The sequence below is a fragment of the Nipponia nippon genome, unplaced genomic scaffold (assembly GCF_047370975.1).
Source record: "Nipponia nippon isolate SJK-2023a ecotype South Korea unplaced genomic scaffold, ASM4737097v1 scaffold_22, whole genome shotgun sequence".
Classification (NCBI taxonomy): domain Eukaryota; kingdom Metazoa; phylum Chordata; class Aves; order Pelecaniformes; family Threskiornithidae; genus Nipponia; species Nipponia nippon.
This window is the reverse complement of record NW_028262339.1, coordinates 2,558,018-2,584,313: the sequence shown is the minus strand read 5'-3', so window position 1 is coordinate 2,584,313 and position 26,296 is coordinate 2,558,018. Positions and strand designations below refer to the sequence as shown.

The following is a 26,296-nucleotide window of genomic DNA, read 5'->3' as shown; positions in this document are numbered from 1 at the left end:
GAGATTTAGCTATCTAGTATATGCAAGATATAGCCCAATTATTGCTTAGCACAAAACACTAACTTTTGTGGTGCTTCTATTTATTTCAGAGATGTGAAACACATGCTTCTGAAACTAGTAGAACTACGATCAAGTAACTGGGGTAGAGTTCATGGAACTTGTCCACATACAGAAGCTACCCCTGAAAATGACCCAAACTATTTTATGGTAAGAATGTACTGACACTTCAGTTCATTAAATTAATGTGAATTTAACTTAATTCATAGACAGTTACATTGCTGGAAGCTACAAGTAGCTGTCTCTCTGAACACACATAACTTACTGTATAACTTTATTCTTAGAATGAACCAACTTTTTACACTTCTGATGGTGTTCCTTTCACTGCAGCAGATCCAGGTACGTCACAAGCTTAGTATACCTGTCTTCTCAATCTTCTTTAAAAAGTTGTAATTAAATTTATGTCCTGTTGAAGTACATAAAAAGTTGTTCTTAAAATATTTGAAACTCATACAACTTAAAAGAGAAAATTATGTCTGAATTCTTGACTTTGTGTAACGCGTGTCTTATTCTGCATTAAAAGAAGGTAAATGTTTGAAATGGAGAATGTGCATTTGAGTTCGTATAGTTCAGAAGAATTTGTGCCATAGTTCTCAGTGCTTGGTCTCTCCAGGAAGCCAAAAATCTTCAAGTCTTCTTTTGTTTGTCCATTGTTAGTAGCAAAAGGGTTTGTTTCTTCCTTGGTTTCTTTGTTTTCTATAATCTGAGCGCAACATGGCATGACATCATTTGAGGTAAAGACATCTGTGACTACTTCTACAGTTCTCTGGGAAAATAGGTATCATTCTTAGAGGTTGTTTGATGTCTTGAGAAAACACTGTAGCAGGAGTTTTTTTCTAGAATATGTTTTGTGCCATTTATGGTTTCATTAAATAGACTATTTTCAAACTGTATAGATGTATGTTAATTTAGAGGACTAGTCTTATATATTACTTGGTCTCATTTTTACTATGCCAGATTACCAAGAAAAATACCAAGAGCTGCTTGAAAGAGAGGATTTGTTTCCAGATTATGAAGAATATGGAACAGATTTATCAGGACCTGGAGATCAGTATGTTTTCTTTTTGAGTGATAGTGTTTGTGGGTTTTTTTTAACAGTAGTTGTTTTTACTGCAGACTTTAAGAATCCAATCTTGACAAAAATGAAACTAAATAATATAATTATATTATTTAGCCCTACAATGGAAGTTATGTATTTGTTCAGGTGTAAGTTGGTTTGTAATCACACAAGTCTGAAACAAATTTTATATTTCTCCAACTGAATAGGGCAATTAAATTTCAGATATTTTTGCACACGTACAAACATACTCTTCTGCGTTTTTAAAAAAATAAATGTGCAAGCAACATGAAGCACCAGACCTTCATGTGTTGGTAGTGAGGCAACCTGAATTCATTTGACTGATGTGCATACATGTCCTAGCTAGAGATTACAAAATTTTTGGTGTCTTTCAAAGGGAGGAGGTTGTTAAGTTTCCCTTCTCAGGATAAGTAGTATTCCCTCAATTAAATGGCTATTCAGTATTCCTGTAGAACAAGAAAAGCAACCTAATGGCAAAAGGGGAAGCAATAGATAGGAATATAGTCTGACTTTCTGACACCGGTTTATAAGAATTTGATATGAAACCAGTAAAAGAAATACAGTCTAAAATAAATTGCTCTGAGTTTTGTACTCATCTGGTTGAAGGAGGACTTTCAGATCATGATTTGATAGCCAAAAACATTTTCAGTATTGTTTTTGTGTGATAAGAGTGCTGGTCTGGATTGATATTTTTGTTAGTAAATTAGGAAACTTTTAGATGGCACATAGCTGAGGGGAGTTGCAGGAACTTTGGAAGATAAATTAAATACGTCATTGGAAATCAACAAGCTCATACTGTGGAAATAACTACCCTCGTGAACTGCTGTGCTTAGAACAAATTAAATGCAAAATGGAGACAGACAGCAGTTAAACACAGCAAATCTGAAGAGTGACATGTGGAAGACTGAGTCAACCTTCATGCAAGGTGACTGTGGAACCTTCTTTGTTGAAGGCTTAAGAAAAGCTTAGACAAATCTATCCTGATCTGTCAGCTATTTCTCATGATTGACATCAGGGAGAAGGGTTCTATGTTGAGTTCCTTCTCAAGTCTATACTTCTACAGGAAAGGATGAACAAATAAAACAAATATGTAAACAGTTTCTTTAATGTACAGTGCTCAAAAAATGCTTTCCTTATATGTTTCTGTAGCACTTTCTGTGGTTTTGCACAGAACACACCATTTATGGCCTCTGTGCAGATGAGACATGCAGATTCCTTTGTTTGGAACTAAGGCACAGAAGATAATAAACTGGGCACCTGAAACTAATGCACACTTTTTGAGAGTCAATAGCTGCTGACTTTTTTTAAGGTTGTTTAGAATTATATACACTATCGTGTTCAAGCTATAACTGTGTTGTCCTGATTTATGGTGATGAACGCTCCAGTTGGACCTAGAGAAAACAAGGAACACTCAAGTTATTTCCCAATAACATGAGGAGAAAGCAAGCTGTTAAGTGATTCCCCATCACTTCCCAGCTTTATTTTGAAACTCTGTGGTAGTCTCTGCTTTGCGCAATACTGATTATCATTAATGGGATCCATTCTTTTCTCTGACCTAAGAGAGATCTTTTCTGAAAGACTGGTTACCATGTAATAGAAGGTAATATAATGCAGATGCAAAAGGGAGGTGAATTAAGGTTGCCTTCTTTCATATATCAACAAATAGGAATACAGGTTTTCTATATAAATATGTTTTTATGAGTAGTGTGCAACCAAGGCAGTTGATGGCAGTATTTGAACTAGGATGTTAACCAACCAAAATTATGCTAATATGATGCTAATTGTTTTTTGTAAATACATCAGTGCAAATGAATTATTAAATTTTTGAAAGCTTGTATTGCATTATTGCATTTTTCTATCCTCTTGAAAATTATTTCTGTCTTTTAACCTATGGACAGCATAAGATGATCTAAAATGGTGACAAACTGTAGCAATTTGTACATATCTATGCTGCTTTGAGGTTTCTGTTTGTTTTCCTAGTACCCATAATTTTTTTTCTTCTTAGTTCCCTTTTAATAAATGTCATAGTTAACTACTATTTATAAAGCTCTGTTTTATTCTTGACATCTACATAAATATTTCACCTATTTACTGTTTCTGAAAATCTGTACATAAACTTAAATTGGTGATTTTTTTTTTTTTTAGGTATTTTGATAACTTTGACAAGATGGATCCAGAAATTGAAGAAGCATATGAAAAATTCTGTCTAGAATCAGAGCATAAGAGAAAACAGTGAGATGTTACACATTAATGTTAGTTTATTAAACCAGTTTAGGTATGGTTAAAATACAGGGGGAGACACAACACTTGTACCAAAATAAGGAAGCTTAGTTTCTCTAAGTACTAAAGTTACACAATTTTGTTTTGTTAAACAGAATCTGCCAAACATTGTAAACTTATGCCCTGTAACTTAATATGTTGTGTATATATCATAGTTTATTTTATGTACAGGTATATGAACAGTGTTTTGGCTGCAATAAAATTGACTTTAGAAGTATCATAATGGAAATTAAAATTTAATGGGGAACTGTCCCATAAAATTTCCCTTGGGGGGTGAAAGGGGAAGAATAACTTGATCTAAATTTAATTGCTTGCTTGGTTTAGTATACATTAGGACTTATCCTTTTTACCATATACAAGATCTGGTATTGAATTTTTTTTTTTTTAACTAAGGAGCATATGATCCAAATACAGATATTTCCCCCCTCCCCCGTAGATCACAATCATGAGATCATGAGAAGTGGTTTGTGAAGGGTTTGTTCTGTGGGTGTTTGTTTTGTTTCTTTCCTTTTCCTTCCTCTTCTAAAACATGAGTGAGGTCTGGACTCTTTTTCCTGGAATAAACATGTTATATGTTGATATGTGAAAAAGCAAGCAGTATTTTGGAAGTCAGGTGCTTTCAAGAATTTTGATTCAGGTAAGCTTACTTTCAACTTTTACAAGCAAAAACTATCCTTTAATTTGCTGTGTTCTTCAAGACTACATGAATATAATTGTTTTAACCCATGCTTCTCCAAGAGTATGTGCAGTGCTTGATATATTTTTTGAATGTATCTAACATGTCTAACCTTCCAGCAACCCTTGTAACTTTCTCCATTCTTTTAATTATTTTATATAGCTTGTTTTAATTTTGTAGTTTGAGTAAATTCAGATATTTCATAAATTTTAACATTCTGAAGCCAGCTGCTCTTTTTTGACCCTGTATAATCATGTTAGTCTTCCTAGGATACACCATTGTTGTTGCCAAACTGTTGTACTACTTCCTGTTACCTGTTATTGGTTAGACTGAGTAGAACCCCTTACCAAAAACAAATGGGAAATACTTCCCAAAAGGTAGCTACTGTAAAGAACACATGTTGTAAATATGCATGTAAATAATTGTTATCTGTTTGGTGAAATAACTTGTGTGTCTGCTAATACAGTGAGCACTGACTGTTTTCTGGATGTTTATTTAACATACTCATTTAGATTGGAGTTTTGAAGAGAAAATTTAACTAGCTTTGTTTCCTTTGGTATAATTTACACTATCTTGTCTTTTTGCTTTTAAAAAAGTTTGGTTTTGTTGTGGGTTTTTTTTTGCATTCAAATATGCATTATAGTAAGGTAATAGTGTCTTCAAGAGACTCTGCCTTGCATGTTTAGTTTTGCATCTTTTGTATAAGTGCCTTTTTTTTTTTTTCTGAAAAGTAGCTGTCAGACTCCAGGTGTATACTCTGTCAGCTTGTGGAGACAGTATGTCTTAGATGTAGATAAGAAATATGCTAAGTCATCCCATACAAAAATTTTGGGAACTAGGAATTGTATATTTAAGGCAATTCAGATCAAGGTTTGCAAAATAAGCTTTTTTCCCTCCACCAGCAATACTGAAAAATCGAAGTGGGACTTTTGCTCAAAAGAGTGGAGAAGTTTGTGATGTCTGTGCATATGAAGGTTTGTAAGAGCTTTAAGCCTGTATTGCAGTAAGGAAAAATTGGTTTTAACTTTGTCCTACTGAGTAAGGAAGACAGGATAATCTTTGCCTTAAATGTTTAACAATCTGTCCTACTTGTCTTAAATTTCACAGGAGTCTAATACCAAATTAGTGATGTTGGAATGAGATGTGAGAGAGCTAAAGAAAGAAGCAGGTTTTGCACTGTCACAATCGCCATTTGCTGCTTCTCTGCCCACTTTTAACTGCCAGTAGTTCTGTGTATGATAGAGGTGAGTCTTAAGAGGTTTAAAGATTTCACCTGAATTTTAGCATTTACAAGTTTTAAGCGCACTGTGTAAAAGTGTTTTTCATCTACAAGTTTCTGGACAATACACTACAGATAAACAACCCTTTAAAAAATTTCTTTTCTTTGTGGCATAATGTAAGCCAGTGAAGGTACAGCAACATGGAAAGGAAACTTTAGGGGAGAAGTGAAGCAAACTTCTTTAGTGCTGGTTCTGAAAAGAAACATCCTTTGCATTCAAATTCTGGCACATGACCAAGCTTCACACATCAGAAGTAGTATGTACAATATTTGCCACTCCTGGCAACTCAATTGTGATTTAAAGAAAATGTTTAGTATTTGAAAATCACACTTTGCTTGAAGTTGTTTCAAACTGGGCTGCAAGAGGTGCTTCTTTGCATGTGGTTTGCTTTTGAATGAGAGTTACATATTCAGAAATAAAGTTAACTTTTTCTCAGTAATATCTTTTCAAATCTGCTAAGGACTTTGTGCTATTGGCCTATTTATTTATTTATTTATTAGGAAAACAGATGGTCACAGTTTTTGAATGTTGGCTTATTTCTCTCTGGGCCAGTATTTCATTATCACATTCTGCCTTTCTTTCCTACTGCACAGAACTCATTCAATTGGTGATAGTTCAAGTTTGCAATTTTTCTCTGACTCAATTATAGTTCTAATCATCCAGTTTATGCCTGTGGACCCTTGTAGTTGATACAGGAACAGAAAATGACATCCTGGCCAAAAGGCAAGGAAGATACTGCACTGTTTGCACTCTGTGAATTGCTGATTTGCCACCTCTACTTCAGCCTACTTGACCTATTTCCACAGTTCCTATGCTTAGGGTTCTAACCATAGCAGTGAAGTTGCCAGCAAAATATAATGCATCTTCTGTAAATAATAAAAAGTAATAAAGCAGAGAAGTACCATTATTTGTATTTTTGATGGATAAAATACAAATACTTCAAAACTCAGCCAGGACTAGAATGTGTATTTCTGAACCCTAGTTCAGCCCTATAAATGTTATACTTGCTTGCTTTACAACCAAGTATCTCTATACTGCTAGATTTACATACAATAAAAGTTATAAAAGGAGGATTCATAATCCAAATATATACTTTGAAACTTGCTTCAGACAAGTACTATGCAGAATAATAGTCATTAAAAAGGATATTACAAATAGAACCAGACTTCTTTTAATGTATGGCTGTGTCTGCAGCCACTTGACTGGATGTTGACCTACCCTCTTGCTGAGAAAGCAGTTGTAGAGAATGGGAATTTGTACTGAATGTACTTCTGCCATGATTACATACTGATCTAAGAAATCTGTACTTCTGTAGATAAAAAAAGACATCCCTGTTTCCAGCAGGTAGTCGTAAAAGCTAAAAAAAGTTAAAGTAAAAAGACACAGTCTGTATTTTCATCTAGCTTGTTTTACATATGTGTGTATAAATCGGGTCACATTTTCGACCTGTTATCTGCTAGCAGGAAGATAAGGTAAATTCACCAAATAAACGTATGCGAGGGAGGGAGGGAGCTCGGCGGGCCGCCCCGCCCCGGGCTTCCCGCGAGGCGGGCCACGGGCGCCTTCTGTTGATTCCCCGTTGTCCTGCGTAGCCCCTTCCGGGGAGATGGACGTGGAAAGCGTGATGGTGCTGTACAGGGACGACTCGGTGAAGGTGCACTACGCGGGGGGCTCCCTCTTGCTGTTGTCTCCTTGTTGCTTCGAGTACCTGTATAAAGCGGCGTTCCCCGCCTCTGCTCACCCCTTCCAGCAGGCGGAGACCACCCGCCGCTGGGCTGCCTTCGTCGTCAGTGCCTACAGGGTACGTGGTGGGTTGGCTTTGTCAGGCCCTTTGCCCCGCGGAAGGGAAGATGGGCTCGGGAGGAGTGTGGCTCGTGTTACTGTCTCCATCGGAGGCAAGCAGGTTTTGGAAAGCAGTCTTAATGAAGAGTACTTGAACTGCCATTCAGGAGTAAAAGAATTGCTGCTTAGGAAGTAGTGTCTCTTGCCTGCCGCGTTCTTGTGAAGCCTGTAACGCAGAAACTGGGAGTCGCACAGAAGTCCTGTTACCTGTGCTCCATAGGGGAGGGAAAAGAAAAGGAGAGAAAAAAAAAAAAAAAAAAAAAAAAAAAAACCAAAAAACCACAACCCAACAAAATTGTTGTTGCTCTGTGTAAAATGGAGGGGATTTCTTGGATTCTGCTCCAGAAAAGAAGAGGATGAAATCCGCTAAAATGTTTTTATTGCATAGAAAAACTCATTATGTTACTGGGGTTTTTTGTTTTGGTGGTTTTTTTTTCATGCTTAATTAGGAACAGCTTCTACAAGCTCTAGATTTCTGGAACAAGTTTTCTTCTCACCTGTACTTACCTTCATGTATTATATCCCCAGAAAGAAAAAAGGTGAGTTTTACATATGTAATGCTTTTGTAAAATAAATGTCCCTAGTTGTCTGACAAAGTAGACTTACATAATTCATAATTTAACATGCATGTGGCTAATGCATTTGTCAACTTGATCAGAATACAGCCATTTTAAATTACAGTTTTAAATGTTACTTAGTCCTCTATTTAAGCATATCCTTTGCAGCTGAACACTAAAGAGTTTGCTTACTCTTAGTAAGACTAAAACCTAGGATTTTGTACATTTGATAGAATGAACTATTCTATATATTGTTGCTTTGCTGTACAAGACTTGGTGAAATACGATGGTACTTTCTGAGAGGCTGTCAGGTTCAGAATCCTTTTGTTTCACCTGTTAAGTACCTGTGTGAGTCTGTTAAGGGGGCCTGAGAGAGGACCAGGGCAGAGTGTTGCTCTGTGGAAATGGCTACCCCAAGTCAGACTGAAGGTCCATCTAGCCCCCGTTTACTGTTTCTAAGAGCTTTACTCCTCATCAGCATCCCTTTGGTGTTGCTGCTAAATGCATTTGAGTGTGTGCACCGTGGTGGAAGTCTTTAGAAGCCTGATAAATCAAGTGAGTTTTAAGTTTTAAAAATTTTAGACTGATGTTTCATTAGAAACACGCTTCATGCTAACATTTAGTTGTTAAAAACATTGTCAAACAGTATCACTACATACTTACAGCAGTCGGTCCTTAACAGTAATACCGCGTTCACTGCAAGTGTACAGCACCACAGAGCTGATGCACTGTCCTTAGCACTAGTGGGTAACCTTCTACCTTCCCCCTGGGCCAGGATCTTGTTCTTCTGGAAGATGGCTGAATTTCTAGACAGATTCTAACTTAGCTTCCACCGTGACTACCTGCTTCAGGATACTGAGGGATAACTTTCCCAAGCCATGGCAAGTGCCTTATCCTGTTGCTTGGATTTTTTTCTGATGTCCGTCTGTCCCCTCCCCCCCCAATTTATTAGCTGCTGCTTTTTTTTAAAGCAAAAGCAGTCTTTTTGTAGCTCTTGAGATTGTACTTCTTCAGCGACCAGTAATTTACTATCAGTTTATTGTTCCGTGGCCTCTATTTTCAACCAGTGCCTATGTTTTCAAGGCCTCTGCTATTTCCCCACACTTTGGCAGTCCATTATAATAAGATAACAGTTACCAAGCTCCAGTTTATTCAGCGTGTTCTCATAACAAGTTGGTAATGAGCCTAAAGGGTCAGCCTAGGGCTTTGCACAGTTAGCATAAGACATAGTATAAGACCTGTGGCCTGTTACTAGCTGTGACAATACTACTTTTACTGGGCCACTGAGTACAAAAACGCTTCTACAGTTATACTGTATTACTTTGTTTTGAATTCGAGCATAAGCAATCTAGTACTATGGTTTGCTTAGGTTCTGCTTTGGCCACACTAACCATCCACATCTCTGGGCAGCTTGACAAGGGGGATCCTGTTGGTGTGGCCTGTATAGAACTGTATATAGTATTCAAAATGCAGGTTAACCACAAACATATTCAGCGGTATAGTTCTATCTTCTGTTTTGTTCTTGTTCCTTTCCTAGAAATTTCTAACATTTGATATACTGCTTAAGCTGCTACTGAACGTAGAGTATGTTTTCATGGAACTGTCAATCATAACACCAAGATCTCATTCCTGGGTGGTGGTAGTCAGCTCAGAGCCCATCCTTTATATATAAAACTTAGAATTGCCTTTTCCCGTTTATATCACATTATATTTATCTCCACTGAAATATCTGCAGCCTTATTGTCTGCTCACTTGATTTTATTTTTTTTTTAGGGTCCTTTTGCAATTCTTTACGGTAAATTTTCATCTTTAGTGCTCCAAATACCTTCAGCAGACTTTCTCACCTTACTAATACGCTAGTGCTGTCATATTTCATTTTTATTGGACTCCAGGCTTTTCTAGTGCTGTGCCAAAGTATGATCCTGGCTGAAATATATTTGATTAAAGGTCAGTCAAATGAGACAAAGCTGATTAAATTGAGATAAAACAAATGAGGAGTGTGAATAATCTTTGGTTAACTTTTTTTTTTCCACACCTTATTTGAGAGGGTTTGCACTTCTGTGTTTATCTAGTGCTATACCTGGAGTCTTCAAATGAAAGCAGACTAAGGATATCTTCTGTGCAGTGATCAGGCATAAGGACAATACAAAGGAAAATATCTCCTTTTGGGGCAGAACTTTTGCAGATGACTAGAAAAGCATTCTCTATCTTGACAGAATTTTTCTAGTTTCAGCATGTGAGTAGTGCATTTTCTAAACTATATCTAACTATATCTCCTCTTTGGGCAAAGCTTTAATCTGGGGTTTGAGGTAGATGCAGTGCTTGTTTGGAGTAATTTGTTGAGAATAATTTGCTTCGTCTTTGTAGAAGGGGTAGCACAAGGGCATATGCTGTGAAAATGGTTTTTGTTTTGAACAAAAGTGCTAATTGAAGCAGCAATCTGTACTTGAATATCACTGCATTAAGATGAGGCTATTCTTCTGAGACTTTCCAAATGTTGTATTGTAAAACTCTCAAATCTTTATTATATTTTAAATTCTTCAGATATATGCTCTATCCACATCCCAGCAATAGCTGTGCAAACGTTCTCAATAAATTTCCGTTTTGGTAAAAATGCATAAATACATGTTACATGCCATTTTTACAGGCTTATTTTAATTTTATAAATAAAGAGACTATTTCAGAGCATGTGGCATTTTAATGTACACAATTTTAATGTGGACTTTCCATTAACTCTACTGATAACTGATATGATCAAGATAATTTAGGCTTTCTCTTCAGTGCTTCTTAAGAAGCAACTGGAAACAAATATCTACTGCCTGTGGGCAGCTGTGCCTGGTCAGTTTGCCATGTATCTTAATAGTTTATGAATGGATATTAAATGACAACCTTATTGCTAGATAAAATCCTGTTGAAACAGGGGGAAGTGGATATGAAGGTTAGATATTTTGCTTCCTCTTGAGTTCATGTATGCAAACAAACACAGAGTAAAGTTTCTTGCCATACATCACCATGCAGAAGGACCAAATTAATTTAAATGTAAATCCTTCACTGTAACTTCTGGCAAGCATGTCCCTGCTATGGCTGATCTGACAAGATGTATAGAGAATAGCAGTGTGAAGATCTCATCAGTAGATGGTTATGCTCACCTTTACCTGTCAGAATTGCAGCAAGAATTTACAATAGAGTTCTTATGCAAAGTCAACTAGTCATCTGCAGCATCCTTACGCTCCTCGCAAAAGAACAGCAACTATCAAACTGGAGATAAGTATGGAAAAACAAGTAAAAATTCTGTTCCAGAAATGTCTTCGAGACAAACAAGAATTGAGAATAAGAATGAACACGGTTGTGCTGAAGGTAAATACAGAGAACCAACCAAGCCAAAGGACAAGAGAGAGATGGAGTCCCTTTGTTTTACACAAATTGTTCTTCTGAATACACCTGGGTTACACAGCATTGGTCTGTTTCCTCCTACCCAGAAGAATGGAAATACCCTTTGTCATTGACATTAGTGCACTATAACTTACATACTGTTAAGAATGTAATGAAGACGTGAGAATAACAACCATACATCTATAGGAGCTGATGTTTTAATAGACCCTGAAACACATGAAAAAGTTTCTAGTTTGCCTACAGCTTTGCCACTCAGCTGCGGAGCCCCATATTTACACAGGTAATTTAAACTGTTTACTACTTAGTTGTTAACATGTGTTTTACAATTTTGCAATTCTGAACTTCAACCTCTAGCAAAATAACTGAATTCTAGCTATAAGAAATAAAAAATTTATTATCATAATCTTTTTTTATTAAGAACTTCTTGACGTGAAATTTGTGAAACCAACATTGTGTATCCTACTGTAATGGATAAATAGTAATTAGTCCAGAGAAAAATAAATTTTATTTTCTGACATACTGTATAAATATGTAAATGAAAAAATACTGAAAAAGAACACAGGGGTTTGGGTGGGTTTGTTTTTCAGAAGATAATATTTTTGAGGTGGGCCAGTGACATATATTCTGTCAGCACCCCTAAAAATAATTAAAAAACCTTTGCAGGTTTGAGAAAATAAATTTGGTAACTAATGTGGATAACTAAGGAATCAGAGGACACTGAAAATATGTGGCCTCTTTTCCTTTGAATACATGTGCATGCATCTGTTCTTGGTATAGAAACATATTTCCATTTAGGATACAGAAATTATCATCAGCAAAAAGAGAGAAAAAAAAACAACAACAAACAAAAAAAAACAACCAAAGCAACACACATTTGAACTTACTGAAGCTTTTATTGTATTTTATACAGGTGGGAGTTTCTGTGACTTTTCTATAGAAGAATCAAGATACTGAAAAATATTCATGCCCTCAGCTAATTCAAATTGTATGGTGCCAGGGTGTGTTTTATAGGTATGAAGGAGATCATGCTTTTCATTTTTGGAAGACTTCATTTGTATGGGAATTAGAGACAACTAAGACATTTCATCTTTTCTCACCTCTTGAGAAATTGTACACAATCTTCATGTAAGATTCTGTTAATTTCTGCTGTTTGTTCATTGGGCTTCAAATTTTCTAGTACAGTATATTTCCAGGTCTGAAATTGGGTATGCCTGAAACAATCAATCTGAAATAATATTTAAGGCTTTTAAAGAAGTGATCTGTTTTCTTAGGGGTTTACTGGACAGCTGGAGCTCCCATAGACTTCACTGACAATTATGGTGCTTGGTTTCTTTGCAAATTACATCGCTCCTTTGGATGCTGAAGATTTCGCGCTTTAGAAATGTTTGTCTTGGTGACCTACATAATTTGCATGTTGCAACTGGATTTTCCTGGCAAAATCACTTTGTCCATATGTTGTTTAAAAAAAAAAACAAACACAACTTTTTTAAATTGCCCTTTCAAATCTGTTATACAAACTTTGAAAATGCTACAGTTGCTATCAGCATCTAAAAGTCTGATAAAAGCATAATCAGTCTTTAAAGCTTTAAATCTTTCTGCCCAGTGTTCTTCATTTTTCTCAGTGTAATGCCTAAATTTTCATTTCATCTGAACAAAATGTTTAGCAGCTTTTCAGTACTTATAAGTTATTTCTTTGGAAGTATGGTGAGTAGCCATACTTAGTCTTAAAGTCCCATTACTGAAGTCCAGGCATCTAAACAGAGTTGCAGAATTGGGTCCTTAAATGGGTTTTAGACTCTGAGATATCATATGATCACAAGAAAAAGACCACTGATCTTAGTGAAAAAACACACAGCAGCAGTGGAAATTAAGACTTCAGGTTGTTCAGGAAACATTCAGTCTGATAATTCTCTCTTATGCTAGGTAGGGCTGGTCCACGGAGAGTGGATTTTCTCTTTAGCATTGCTGTATTTTGTGGTCGGTGGAATGGGGATTGAGCAGCTCTTGTGAGATGTTTACCTCAACACAAAAAAGCTCTCCTTAGCTTGTTTAAAAATAAACACACTCACACCCTACGCCCACCCCATGCAAACAAAGAGCCTGGTAAAGCTAATCTTCTGTGTTAAAAGAAGTAATTGGTATACTCTTCTGTTTGTGAAACAAGAGTAGAAAGTTTTTTCACGTGAGAGTTGTGTTGAAAATGTGTTTGCACTTAGTGCTTTCTTCAAGGGTACTAACCTGTTTTGCTTGTCTAGTGACACAGCATTTTAAATACTTCTTAAAAAATTTATTTCCCTTAGATTTATCCATGGTAGGACAAACATCACAGAAATTTATCCTGGTGATGACTCATTTTTAAGTCAGAGGGAACATTTTTTGGGAACTACTTTGTACATCATGCAATCCAGAAAGGAACAAAAAAAGTATAAAACTATTTTAAAATACGTTCCCAATTCCTTCAAGTTGGCAGCTTTTTTAATTTTAAGATGTTTGGCTATGGAGTCTATAGTGAAGTTCCTACATAGGTAATTACTATAATGACTGAATCAAGCAATCATACAAAAAATAAGATTATTCCTTCTGTTTCAGAATGTATTTTCATAAATTTTAGACACAATAAGAAAAATCTTATGCATTGTAACATTTATTTCACAAGCTCAAGTAAGTACGGCAGTAAGATCTTTACTGCAGAGAGAAGAAAAGATGTGTTCAGTAAACAGTCTACCTCCTCATGTACCAGGAAATCCATACTCTATATCCTCCATTATTACTCAGGCAACCAAGTAACTTTATTTATTTTTGTTATATTAATTCCTCTGACTTTTAAAGGACAGTAGTTAAAATTACACATAATACTTATTATGACATTATGTACAAAAATTAAAGGAATTTATATTAGCACTGAGGACGTCTGTAAACTTACAGGACAAAGGTGGCAACTGTTTAGAAGACATTATATTAAGTAAGTATGAAATGCTTAATATCTCTTTTAATTTTTTTCTCAGAATGCTTCAGTACTGCTACAAGACTAAACTACCATTAACTCATAATTATCATCTCTGCTGCTGGAAAATGGTATGTAGCTGAAGATTGATAAATCTTTCTGTGTTATAAGGATGATTATACAGGCTATAGGGAATAGGACTTAGTCTAGAGGGAAGAATACTGAGGGTTTCCTATAAACAAAGATCAGAAGGTATATATTTGGGAACCAAAACAATGCAGTGTTAAGGTATATTTGTGAATGTCATGGTTTGACCCCAGCCAGCAACTAAGCACCACACAGCCGCTCGCTCACTCCTCCCACCCTGGTGGGATGGGGGAGAGAATTGGAAGGGTAAATGGGAGAAAGCTTGTGGGTTGTGATAAGAACAGTTTAATAATTGAAGTAATATAAAATAGTAGTAGTAATAATGATAATAAAATAATAAAATAATAATAATATGCAAAGCAAGTGGTGAACGATACAATTGCTCACCACCCGCCAACTGATACACAGCCCGTCCCCGAGCAGCGATCGCTGCCCCCTGGCAAACTCCCCCAGTTTATAAACTGAGCATGATACCATTTGGTACGGAACAGCCCTTTGGCCAGTCTGGGTCAGCTGTCCTGGCTGTGCCCCCTCCCAGCTTTTCACTGGCAGGGCAGGGGAAGCTAAAAAGTCCTTGCCTAGTGTAAGCACTACTTAACACACTGCTGTTTTAGTTGTTGCTATCAACATTATTCTCATCCTAAATCCAAAACACAGCACTATACCAGCTACTAGGAAGAAAATCAACTCTATCCCAGCTGAAACCAGGACAGTATCCACCCCTTATTCCATACCATATACATCATGCCCAGGTCTTACACTTTCCAGTACATTCCAATTAAGCACCACCACTTTTCCAGTCTCTTCATATATACGCATAGATATAATTTCCTTAGTCTATAGGCTATCCCTCTAAAATGTTTGTTGAGTTCATTTAGTCCATGACTTTGGGCTTCATCTGTCATAACAGTCCTTCATGGCAGGAGAGATGGTGTGTGGTGGTGGATTGTTGCATGCTGAGGCCAGTTCTGGTTCCATCACCTCTGTACTTTGCTCGGTTTCCTCAAAGTTCGTTCTTCAGTAATCCGGGTGATTCTTACTGTATACTGTTGATATGGCATATAGTAATCATAGAAGCGATGACATCCAGTATTATATAGCAACTAACGTTATACAATTCAGTTCATTGGCTATTTTCATCCCAAATCAAATCCCCTTGAGGTACACATCGGACTTCCCCATCCTCCCGCATCACCCACCAAGTGCACCCAGGTCCTTGAGCAAAAGCAATCCCACAAATGGGTTTAGCTTTGCCTGAGGCAGGAGTAACCCGGACTGTCTTCCCCAGCATATTTTTTACATGCACTACAGGGACTTTGTCCCCCTCTGCAGTACGTAAAAGTCTTGATTGGGCAGGGCCAGCTTGATTGGCAGATCGCCTAGTGTTGACTAACCAGGTGGCCTTTGCTAAATGTGTATCCCAATGTTTGAATGTCCCACCACCCATTGCTCTCAGTGTAGTCTTTAACAGTCCATTGTATCGTTCGATTTTCCCCGGAGGCTGGTGCATGATAGGGGATGTGTTATACCCACTCAATGCCATGCTCTTTGGCCCAGGTGTCTATGAGGCTGTTTCAGAAATGAGTTCTGTTATCTGACTCAATTCTTTCTGGGGTGCCATGTCACCACAGGACTTGCTTTTCAAGACCCAGGAAAGTGTTCCGGGCAGTGGCATGGGGCAAGGGATATGTTTCCAGCCATCCGGTGGTTGCTTCCACCATTGTAAGCACATGGCGCTTGCCTTGGCGGGCTTGTGGGAGTGTGATCTAATCAATCTGCCAGGCCTCCCCATATTTATATTTCAGCCACCGTCCTCCATACCAGAGAGGCTCGAACCGCTTGGCTTGCTTGATTGCAGTGCATGTTTCGCGTTTATGGATAACCTGTGCCATACTGTCCATGGTCAAGTCCACCCCTCGATCACAACCCCATCTATAGGTTGCATCTCTTCCTTGATGGCCTGAGGTGTCATGGGCCCACCAAGCTAGGAATAATTCACCCTTCTGTTGCCAGTCCAGACCCACCTGAGCCACTTCAATCTTAGCAGCCTGATCCACCTGCTGGTTGTTGTGATGTTCTTCAGTGGCCCAACTCTTGGGTAAGTGAGCATCTACATGATGTACTTTTACAACCAGGTTCTCTATCCGGGCAGCAATATCTAGCCACAATGCGGCAGCCCAGATGGGCTTGCCTCTGCGCTGCCAGTTTTGCTGCTTCCATTGCTGTAACCACCCCCACAGGGCATTTGCCACCCTCCATGAGTCAGTATAGAGACAGAGCATTGGCCACTTTTCTCATTCAGCAATATCCAAAGCCAGCTGGATGGCTTTCACCTCTGCAAACTGACTCGATTCACCTTCTCCTTCAGCAGTTTCTGCCACTTGTCCTACAGGACTCCATACAGCAGCTTTCCACCTCCGATGCTTCCCCACAAGACGACAGGACCCATGAGTGAACAGGGCATGTTGCTTCTCATTTTCTGGTAGTTTATTATACGGTGGGGCCTCCTCAGCACGTGTCACCTCCTCCTCTGGTGATATTCCAAAATCTTTGCCTTCTGGCCAGTCCATGATCACTTCCAAGATTCCTGTGCGACTGGGGTTTCCTATTCGAGCCTGTTGTGTGATGAGTGCGACCCACTTGACTCCATGTAGCATCAGTTGCATGATGTGTACAGGGGACCCTCCCTTTGAACATCCAGCCCAGCACTGGCAGTCGGGTTGCCAGGAGGAGCTGTGCTTCAGTACCAATCGCTTCCGAAGCAGCTTGAACCTCTTCATATGCTGCCAATATCTCTCTTTCAGTTGGAGCATAGCCAGCCTCGGATCCTCTGTATCCCTGACTCCAAAACCCTAGGGGTCGACCTCGAGTCTCCCCTGGTACTTTCTGCCAGAGGTTTCGGGTAGGGCCGTTCTCCCCAGCTGCGATGTAGAGCACATTTTTTACATCTTGTCCTGCCCAGACTGGCCCAAGGGCTACTGCATGGACTGTGTCCTGTTTAATTTGTTCAAAGGCTTGTCATTGCTCAGGGCCCCTTTTGAAATCGTTCTTCTTCCAGGTCACTTGATAGAGAGGGCTTACAATCAGACTGTAATTTGGAATATGCATTCTCCAAAAACCTACAATGCCCAAGAAAGCCTGTGTTTCCTTTTGCTAGTTGGCTGGGGCATAGCTGTTATTTTGTTGATTACATCCATTGGGATCTGACGACATCCATCTTGCCATTTTATTCCTAAGAACTGGATCTCCCGTGCAGGTCCTTCGACCTTACTTTGCTTTGTGGCAAAGCCGGCCTCCAGAAGGATTTGGACTATTTTCTTCCCTTTCTCAAAAACTTCTGCTGCTGTGTTGCCCCACACGGTGATGTCATCAATGTATTGTGGGTGTTCCAGAGCCCCACCCTGTTCCAATGTAGTCTGGATCAGTCCATGGCAAATGGTGGGGCTGTGTTTCCACCCCTGGGGCAGTCGATTCCAGGTGTACTGGATGCCCCTCCAAGTGAAAGCAAACTGTGGCCTGCACTCTGCTGCCAAAGGGATAGAGAAAAACGCATTAGCGATGTCAATGATGGCATACCACTTGGCTGCCTTTGACTCCAGTTCATATTGAAGTTCTAGCATGTCCGGCACGGCAGCGCTCAGTGGAGGCGTGACTTTGTTCAGGCCCCGATAGTCTACTGTTAGTCTCCACTCTCCATTAGACTTTTGCACTGGCCATATGGGAATTTTAAAAAGTGAGCGAGTCTTGCTGATCACTCCTTGGCTCTCCAGTCGACGAATCAGCTTATGGATGGGAATCAGGGAGTCTCTGTTGGTGCGATATTGCTGCCGGTGCACCGCTGTGGTAGCAATTGGCACCTGTTGTTCTTTGACCCTCAGCAACCCCACCATAGAAGGGTCCTTTGAGAGACCAGGCAAGGTGGACAGCTGTTTAATTTCCTCCATCTCCAAGGCAGCTTTACTAAAAGCCCACCAGTACCCTTTTGGGTCCTTGAAACACCCTCTCCTGAGGTAGTCTATGCCAGGGATGCATGGAGCCTCCGGGCCGGTCACAATGGGGTGCTTCTGCCACTCGTTCCCTGTTAAGCTCACTTCGGCCTCCAATACAGTCAGCTGTTGGGATCCCCCTGTCACTCCAGAAATACAGATGGGTTCTGCCCCTTCATAGCTCGATGGCATTAGGGTACCCTGTGCACCGGTGTCCACTAGAGCCTTATACTCCTGTGGGTCTGATGTGCCAGGCCATTGAATACACACAGTCCAGTACACCCAGTTGTCCCTTTCCTCCACCTGGCTGGAGGCAGGGCCCCTCTAGTCCTGGTCATAGCATTCGTTACTCCCTTCTTGTAAATGCGAATCCAAAGTCCCTTTGTTAAGATCGGCAGCAAAATCAGCCCTTCTACTCTGTCTGGGGAACTGCTCACTGGAAACTGGAGCAGCAGTTTTCCTGGGAGAACCCCCTTTTGTAGTTGTTTTTCCTTGCAACTCATGTACCCGTGCCTCTAGGGTCGAGGTAGATTTTCCATCCCACTTCCTCATGTCCTCTTCATGGTCACACAGGTAAAACCACAGGGTGGCCTGTGGTGTGTATCCACTATATCTTCTCTCTTGAGCAGAGGGATGCTTACTCCTAATGGCTGAGGTACTGGTCCGTACAGGTGAGGAGTAGGACGTATCCTCTTTGAGTTGCTGGACCTTCTGGGACAGTTTCTCCACAGCCGAGACGTAGGCCCGTAGGGAGGAAGAGAGACTTTCTTTGTATTGTCAGAGTTGGCCAGCCATTTCATCCACCGTCTGTCCCTCTTCATCTTTCCAGGTCATTATTGCCAATGAGTTTGCATGGTGCTCTCTGTACAAACTTCCGCCACATGGGTCGTGTGCACTGGACTTCATCTGGATCTTTGGATAACTGCTCGTTGTCCAGGTCACCATAAATCACCTCCAGCACAGCTAATTCCCTCAGGTACTGGATACCTCTCTCCATGGTGGTCCACTTGCCTGGGTTTTTTTTTCTCTGTATAGGGGCAACTGATACTGTCACAGGTTGGTTCTCTGGCGTAGCCGCAGCGCCTGTTGTTTGTCGACAGATCGAGAGACCTTCTCTTCCCTTTGGGGGTTCTGAATAGTGTTGAACAGGGCTCGGTAGGCATGGACCAGGCCCCAGCACATTGCAGTGATTTATGTCTCTCTGGAGTTGCCAGGGTGACAGCATACTTTTTCCAAATACTTTACTAGTTTTTCAGGATTCTGCACTTGTTCAGGGGTCAAGTTCCAAAACATTGGAGGTGCCCACTGTCCTAGGTACTTGCCCGTGCTGTCCCACGCACCCTGCCACTCATAACTATCCAGCCTTGGGGCAGATCTCTGGATGATATTCTTAAACTGGTTATTAACCTTAGACAAAACCAAAACAATATTCCCAAGAACTACCAATAGATATATCTTAACTATCCAAGGATGTTCAAGATACTGAAAAGTTGTTGTAATGAAGGAGGAAACATCATAGAAGAAGGCAGCAAAGGTGCCATTCTGTATTTCCTCCTTAAAAAACCTCTCAGAGGAAGAGGTATAATTGATAATTGTCTCCATGAGGTGGTACCCAAAGTACAGTAATGGCTTCACTACAGAACCCAAATACCAGATAGCGCTCAAGGTCAGTGTTTTAATAACAAATCTCCCAGGCAAAACATCACTAATCACGGCAGAGCACAGCAAACTGCAAAACCCAACACCAATCTTTAACATGTACTGCAAAAACAAGAGCATGGTGCAGACCAGGTAGACTAATACCGAGAGCAGATGAATCAATATTGTGACCAGCAACTGTTAACAGATACAAATTCCTTAATACACTCTTGTTATTATCTCAAACTCTTCGTGCCCCACTTTGGGCACCAAAAAGGACTGTTGTGGTTTAACCCCAGCCAGCAACTAAGCACCACGCAGCCGCTCGCTCACTCCCCCACACTCGGTGGGATGGGGGAGAGAACTGGAAGGGTGAAAGTGAGAAAACTCATGGGTTGAGATAAGAACAGTTTAATAATTGAAATAGAATAGTAGTAATAGTAGTAGTAATAATACTAATACAGTAATAATATACAAAGCAAGTGGTGCACGATACAGTTGCTCACCACCTGCTGACTGATGTCCAGCCTGTCCCTGAGCAGTGATTGCTGCCCCCCAGGCCTACTCCCCCAGTTTATATGCTGAGCGTGACGTCATATGGTATGGAATAGCCCTTTGGCCAGTCTGGGTCAGCTGTCCTGGCTGTGCCCCCTCCCAGCTTCTTGTGCACCTGGCAGAGCATGGGAAGCTGAAAAGTCCTTGCCTAGTGTAAGCCCTACTTAGCAACAACTCAAACATCAGTGTGTTATCAACATTATTCTCATCCTAAATCCAAAACACAGCACTATACCAGCTGCTAGGAAGAAAATTAACTCTATCCCAGCTGACACCAGGACAGTGAAGCAGAAAAAAATTGCATAATAGAGAGAACTGGTTGTGGTTTGGAAAAACAAGCGAATTGAAAAATCTGTAAGAGACGCAAACAGCTCTAACTACGTAAGTTACCTTTCCTTAAGTTTTTCATATATTTGTTTGGTTCTAGGTACCTGAGACGGATGAGGAATGTTGCTAGTTTTGCTGTATGAAAAGGTTATTCCTAGCATAGGAATATTTGTTGTGTACTCAGATCATAAAGTCTGCTTTTTGAGATGGGATGACCTTGAATGTGGTCTGGGATTTCACCTCTTGCTGTAGTAAGATCTGGGTAATTCATGGATTAGAGGAATGATTATTATTGAAATTCTTCATTAAAAAGTAATTTGAAAACAAAAGTTTTGATACCTATAAAATGCAAACTGAAGTCTCTTGAGAGATTCATAACTCATAGCAGTTTTCTGCTGTGGGTTACTCTTGAGCTGGTATAGTAGCCTAAATGAAAATGGGAACTATCTGCAGATGCCACCGTTAATGTATTGCCAGTATTTTAACTAGAAACAAGGAGGAAAAATATTTTAGTCCATAACTCATGCCTAAAGAGATAAATGAAACTTTTTCCTTTTAAAAAGTCACTCATATTGGTAGATAAGGGAAGAGTGACTAACGTCATCTATCTGGACTTGTGCAAAGTGTTTGATACTGTCCCGCATAATATCCTTGTCTCTAAATTGGAGAGACATGGATTTGATGGGTGGACCACTCGGTGGATAAGGAATCGGCTGGATGGTCGCACTCAGAGTTGCTGTCAACGGCTCGATGTCCGGGTAGAGACCAGTGATGAGTGGTGTCCCTCAGGGGTCTGTATTGGGACCAGTATTATTTACCATCTTTGTCGGGGACATGGACAGTGGGATTGAGTGCACCCTCAGCAAGTTTGCAGATGACACCAAGCTGAGTGGTGTGGTTGATACTCCAGAGGGACCTTGACAGGCTAGAGAGGTGGGCCCATGTGAACCTCCTGAAGTCCAGCAAGGCTAAGCGCAAGGTCCTGCACCTGGGTTGGGGCAATCCCAAACATGGATACAGGCTGGGTGATGAGTGAATTGAGAGCAGCCCTGCAGAGAAGGACTTGGGGGTGTTGGTGGATGAAAAACTGAATATGAACCAGCATTGTGCACTAAGCAGCCCGGAAGGCTAACCATATCCTGGGCTGCATCAAAAGAAGTGTTGCCAGCAGATCGAGGGAGATGATTCTGCCCCTCTGCTCCGCTCTCCTGAGACCCCACCTGGAGTACTGTGTTCAGCTCTGGGGCCCCCAGCATAAGAAAGGTATGGACCTGTTGGAGCAGGTCCAGAAGAGGGCCACAAAAATGATCAGGGGGCTGGAGCACCTCCTCTGTGAGGACAGGCTGAGAAAGTTGGGGTGTTCAGCCTGGAGAAGAGAAGGCTCCAGGGAGACCTTATAGCAGCCTTCCAGTACTTCACGGGGGCCTACAGGAAAGATGGGGAGGGACTCTTTATCAGGGAATATAGTGATAGGACAAGGGTTAATGGTTTTAAACTGAAAGAGGGTTGATTTAGATTGGATATAAGGAAGAAATTCTTTACTGTGAGGGTGGTGAGGCACTGGAACAGGTTGCTCAGAGAAGTTGTGGATGCCCCCTCCCTGGAAGTGTTCAAGGCCAGGCTGGATGGGGCTTTGAGCAACCTGGTCCAGTGGGGGGTTGGAACTAGATTACCTTTAAGGTCCCTTCCAATCCAAACTATTCTGATTCTGTGATATTGATCAAAGAAGGGAGTGTGTGTGTGTGTTTTTTTTTATTTCAAATTATCTATAATTGAGCAAATGGATAGTGAAAAATTACTCTGAGAATTAACCTTACGCATATAGGATTCCATATACATTTTTAAATCTACTTAATATAGAAGTAAAAAGATTATGTTGATTTTTGTAAAATGGCACTACAGAGAAAATTATGTGAGTGTGGGATTCAAATTGACTGCTGAGTCTTTTGGCTTTTGTGTCTTTGCTTATTACCCTAAGGTGACAAGACACAAAAGAGATGTTAGTGTCTGTGAATATCTCTATTCTAAATAATGTAAACATGGTATTCAGTGTGTTGAAAGATACAGTCTAACTTCATGATGTGAGCTAGCTCAAATCTTTATACTCACTAATGATAAAAATAGGAAGAATTGAAAATTCTTCAGGTTTGGAAACATTTCTACACACTTTTAGAAATAATAAATTATTGAATAGCACAAAACAAGTGTTGGGGCTGTGCCAGGTGTTCTTCCCCCCCCCCCCCCCCATTTGTGATAACAGACTATACCAAATTGTATCCTTAGCAAAACACAAACTGTTAAGCATTTAAAGTAGAATGTTCACAGATACTTAATTCTGAAATTAGCAGATGATACTTGCTTCCCCCCCCCCCCCAGACTGCAGCAGAAAATTAATACTTTTACTATTTTTTTTCCTAAGGTAAATGAAGATGTAGGCTGGTATAAGTTAACTACTCCTGATGGGGTACAGCAGCTAATCTAAATAAGTCATCCTGGAATCTATGAAAGGTATAAGTAATTTAAACAATTTAAAGTTAAATATAAAAGAATTCTATGCAAATCCTTTTATATGAAGAAATGGTATTTACTGAAAATACATTTGATGGGAGGTAACCAAACACATAATGATAAAAGCCATGTCTTATATCTGGCAAAGATTCAGGACCTGTGTGACTTGGGACCACTGCATGCCGTCATTCTAATTGTTACAGTAATGTCTTTTAAAAAAATAACTAGAACTCAGTTATATCAGTGGATAAGAAAAAAAAAAATCTTTGCCCTTTATAGAGCTGGTGCATAGATCTGGATAGCACTTGATCCAATTTTGGCTTTATTACAGATATTGATCTCTGCCTGCAGATTGCTTTCTCTAATCTGCTTGCTCTAATTACAGCCTCGTTATGGGAACCATCAGACGCTTACTCTGCTGCATTTTAGCAAGCAGATATTCACACACAAAAATTTACATTTCTACACTATTCATTACAAGTCATATGGCTTTGTTATAATTTTCTATAACTGCATAGATTTAAATATGAAGGAGATTCTAGGAAAAAAAAGTGGGAATCCAAAAATGGCAAAGAAACCTAGAGAAAAAGTTAGATTTTTAATCAGTGCTTTTTTTTTTTTTTTTTTTTCAGATCCAGGTATATTGCTTTAATGCCTTCAATTTTTTTGCTTGAATTACTAGAGTATTTGTCATCCAAATAACTACTTTTTTTGTGAATTTTCACATTAACATAGGTACATCAGAACAGCAATAGAATGGTGCAGAAGTTTGCATGAATGGAAGGAGATTCCTGAATATACTGCATGCTCTGTAACTGAAGAAAACTAATATTCATTTTTATCCTAAATAATTGACTACAAATAATGTTGAAAATAAAGCTCAAAAAGACTCTAAACTCTGAATTTTATAGACTGAATATAGACTGTAAATCCACTTATTTTGTATGGTTTCATATTTTTCTTATAGTGTTTAGAATGTTAGATAAGTTGAGTTCTAGGTGAAGCTTGTTTCTTTGCGCTTCTGCCTGCCTTATTTAAAAATCAGACTTATGGTGACTTTGCCAAAGTAGGATTAATGTTACAGAGATAGTATCTTGTAAGGTGAAAAGGAGAAACTAGACCAAGAAATGAATCTTTTAACAGAACACCAAGCAGTTCAAAATAGTATTTTGAACTGTTAAATGACATTTGGATCTTTTGCTAATATATTTGTCCTTTTTAATACATGCTAGTGACTGAAGGTCTACTGACATATACAAACATAATTGGGAATTAAAAATGTGTTAACTGAAATCGATTACACAAGCACTTGTTATTCAAATTATAGCAGATTCAGTAGCTGATGAAACAAAAATTATATCTATATTTATATGTGTATACAGTGAAGAGACTATTCTTAGCAGAGCCCTGATTTTTGGAAATATATGATTGACAAATGGCAGCCATTGACTAGTGATATGAAAAACAAATATAAAACATTTTTTTTCCACTTGGATTTTGCTCATCTAATTTTCACTATTGTTGGAAAATATTAAAAATTAAAATCTGAAGTAGAAAAATACATTTGAGAACCTTTTTTGATACTAAATCGATTAATAATCTTTATTTTCTTGGACAGGTCTGATGATGCTGAGCTTGAAAAAATACAGGGATTTAACTATCTTTTTGAAAACTGTAAAGATTTTTCACTTTTATATTCCATATTTCATCTGCATATTCAAATCTGCATTTTTAGATCGTCAAAGGTGCTCTGTCCAGTTCTCACCTTCTACTGTCTTACCCACTTCTTAAAATTAGCTTTTTAAACCATTTTTTGTTTCCTCATTTATCACTTTTGTTTTTTCATTTATCTTGTCCAACTTTTTTGTAACAGCACCAGAAACAAATACAGCAGCAGAGTACAAAACTAAAATTAAAAAAACAAACAAACAAAAAAACCAAACAAAAAACCACAAAAAAAGGAAGCCCTTTAATGGGTATTGCATCAGTTTTGCTAACACTCATCTGCTAATCTGCTCTTGAAAGAGGGATGATGCAGTTGCCTTTGGGCTGTCTGTTGCAGTACAATACCTTTTTGTTTAGCAACTACCTCAGTATTGTTCCACTGTTCAGCCAGCTCAAAAAACTGTGCAGTGCTGCATGTCTTTAAGCCAGTGTTCAATTTTATTAGCATGCTGTTAAACTGTGCAATGTGACATCAGATAGTTTCCTTTAAAAAGTAACTTTTAGATAAATTGAAGTCTTGGTAAAAACCTTTTCTAGAAATGTTATAGATGTTTTAAGTAATATACTCTTATTTTTTTAGCTTTATGTAATTACCATGCTATGAAATGTGAGACTTTAATGCAGAATGATGAGTACAAATATAGAGAAGCATTTTTCTTGTTATTAGGGGGAAGACTTTGATATTTTTTTTACTTTAAATAACACTAGTTTTATTGGATAATAGCAATGTTTTAGAAAGGATATCTGCAAAAATGGTATTACTGTCAGAAAAACAAAATGGGAGTGAGCTGGAAGAAATCAGTGAAGGGTGCATCTTGGAGGCTTTGGAAAAAAAACTATAGGATATTGAATCTCTGCTTGCAGCTTCTGCGAAGTGAAGCCTCATAGCATGTGAAAACCTATGTTACATATCTTCATAGGAGCTGTCCCAGCCATGTCTGAAGAGGCATAAAAGCTGAAGCTGTAGTTGAATGCCTTTTCAGACCAGCGAAGTGTTTAATTTGGCATTAAAATACCACAGTTGTATAATGTGGATAGGCAAAAAGTATGGGTGAAATAATAGAGCACAGCTGTATAAATATGACAGGGCTGACCTGACAGTGCTACTTTATAAATGTATGAATGTCTGTTTGAATAATTTAATTTTATAGAGGATGGTGTGAGCATCTTAGTTAAACTGCTCAAGTGACTAGAGTAGGGATAAGCAGTTTTAACTGTAAAAATGTGCTTTTATTCAGAAGCTTACACCAAGTAGTCCAGTATTGAACAGAGTAAAAAGTTTTCCAAATGCTTTCTACTCTAC

General features: G+C 39.0%; 1 protein-coding gene and 1 pseudogene across 2 annotated transcripts in view; both read left to right on the top strand.

The window, feature by feature from the left end:
* LOC148055429 (polyadenylate-binding protein-interacting protein 1-like) overlaps positions 1 to 3,846 on the top strand; it is a 29,553-nt gene extending 25,707 nt beyond the window's left edge. For both annotated transcript variants that reach the window (XM_087760287.1, XM_087760288.1), the window contains exons 8-11: positions 90 to 207; positions 342 to 396; positions 1,015 to 1,108; positions 3,281 to 3,846. In XM_087760287.1, the coding sequence (XP_087616413.1) occupies positions 90 to 207; positions 342 to 396; positions 1,015 to 1,108; positions 3,281 to 3,371 (358 nt within the window). In that variant the 3' untranslated portion in view covers positions 3,372 to 3,846. The remainder of the gene's footprint in view (positions 1 to 89; positions 208 to 341; positions 397 to 1,014; positions 1,109 to 3,280) is intronic.
* A 2,779-nt stretch (positions 3,847 to 6,625) lies between these two features.
* Positions 6,626 to 26,180, top strand: LOC104017434 (uncharacterized protein C5orf34-like; annotated as a pseudogene).
* The last annotated feature ends 116 nt before the right edge of the window (positions 26,181 to 26,296 follow it).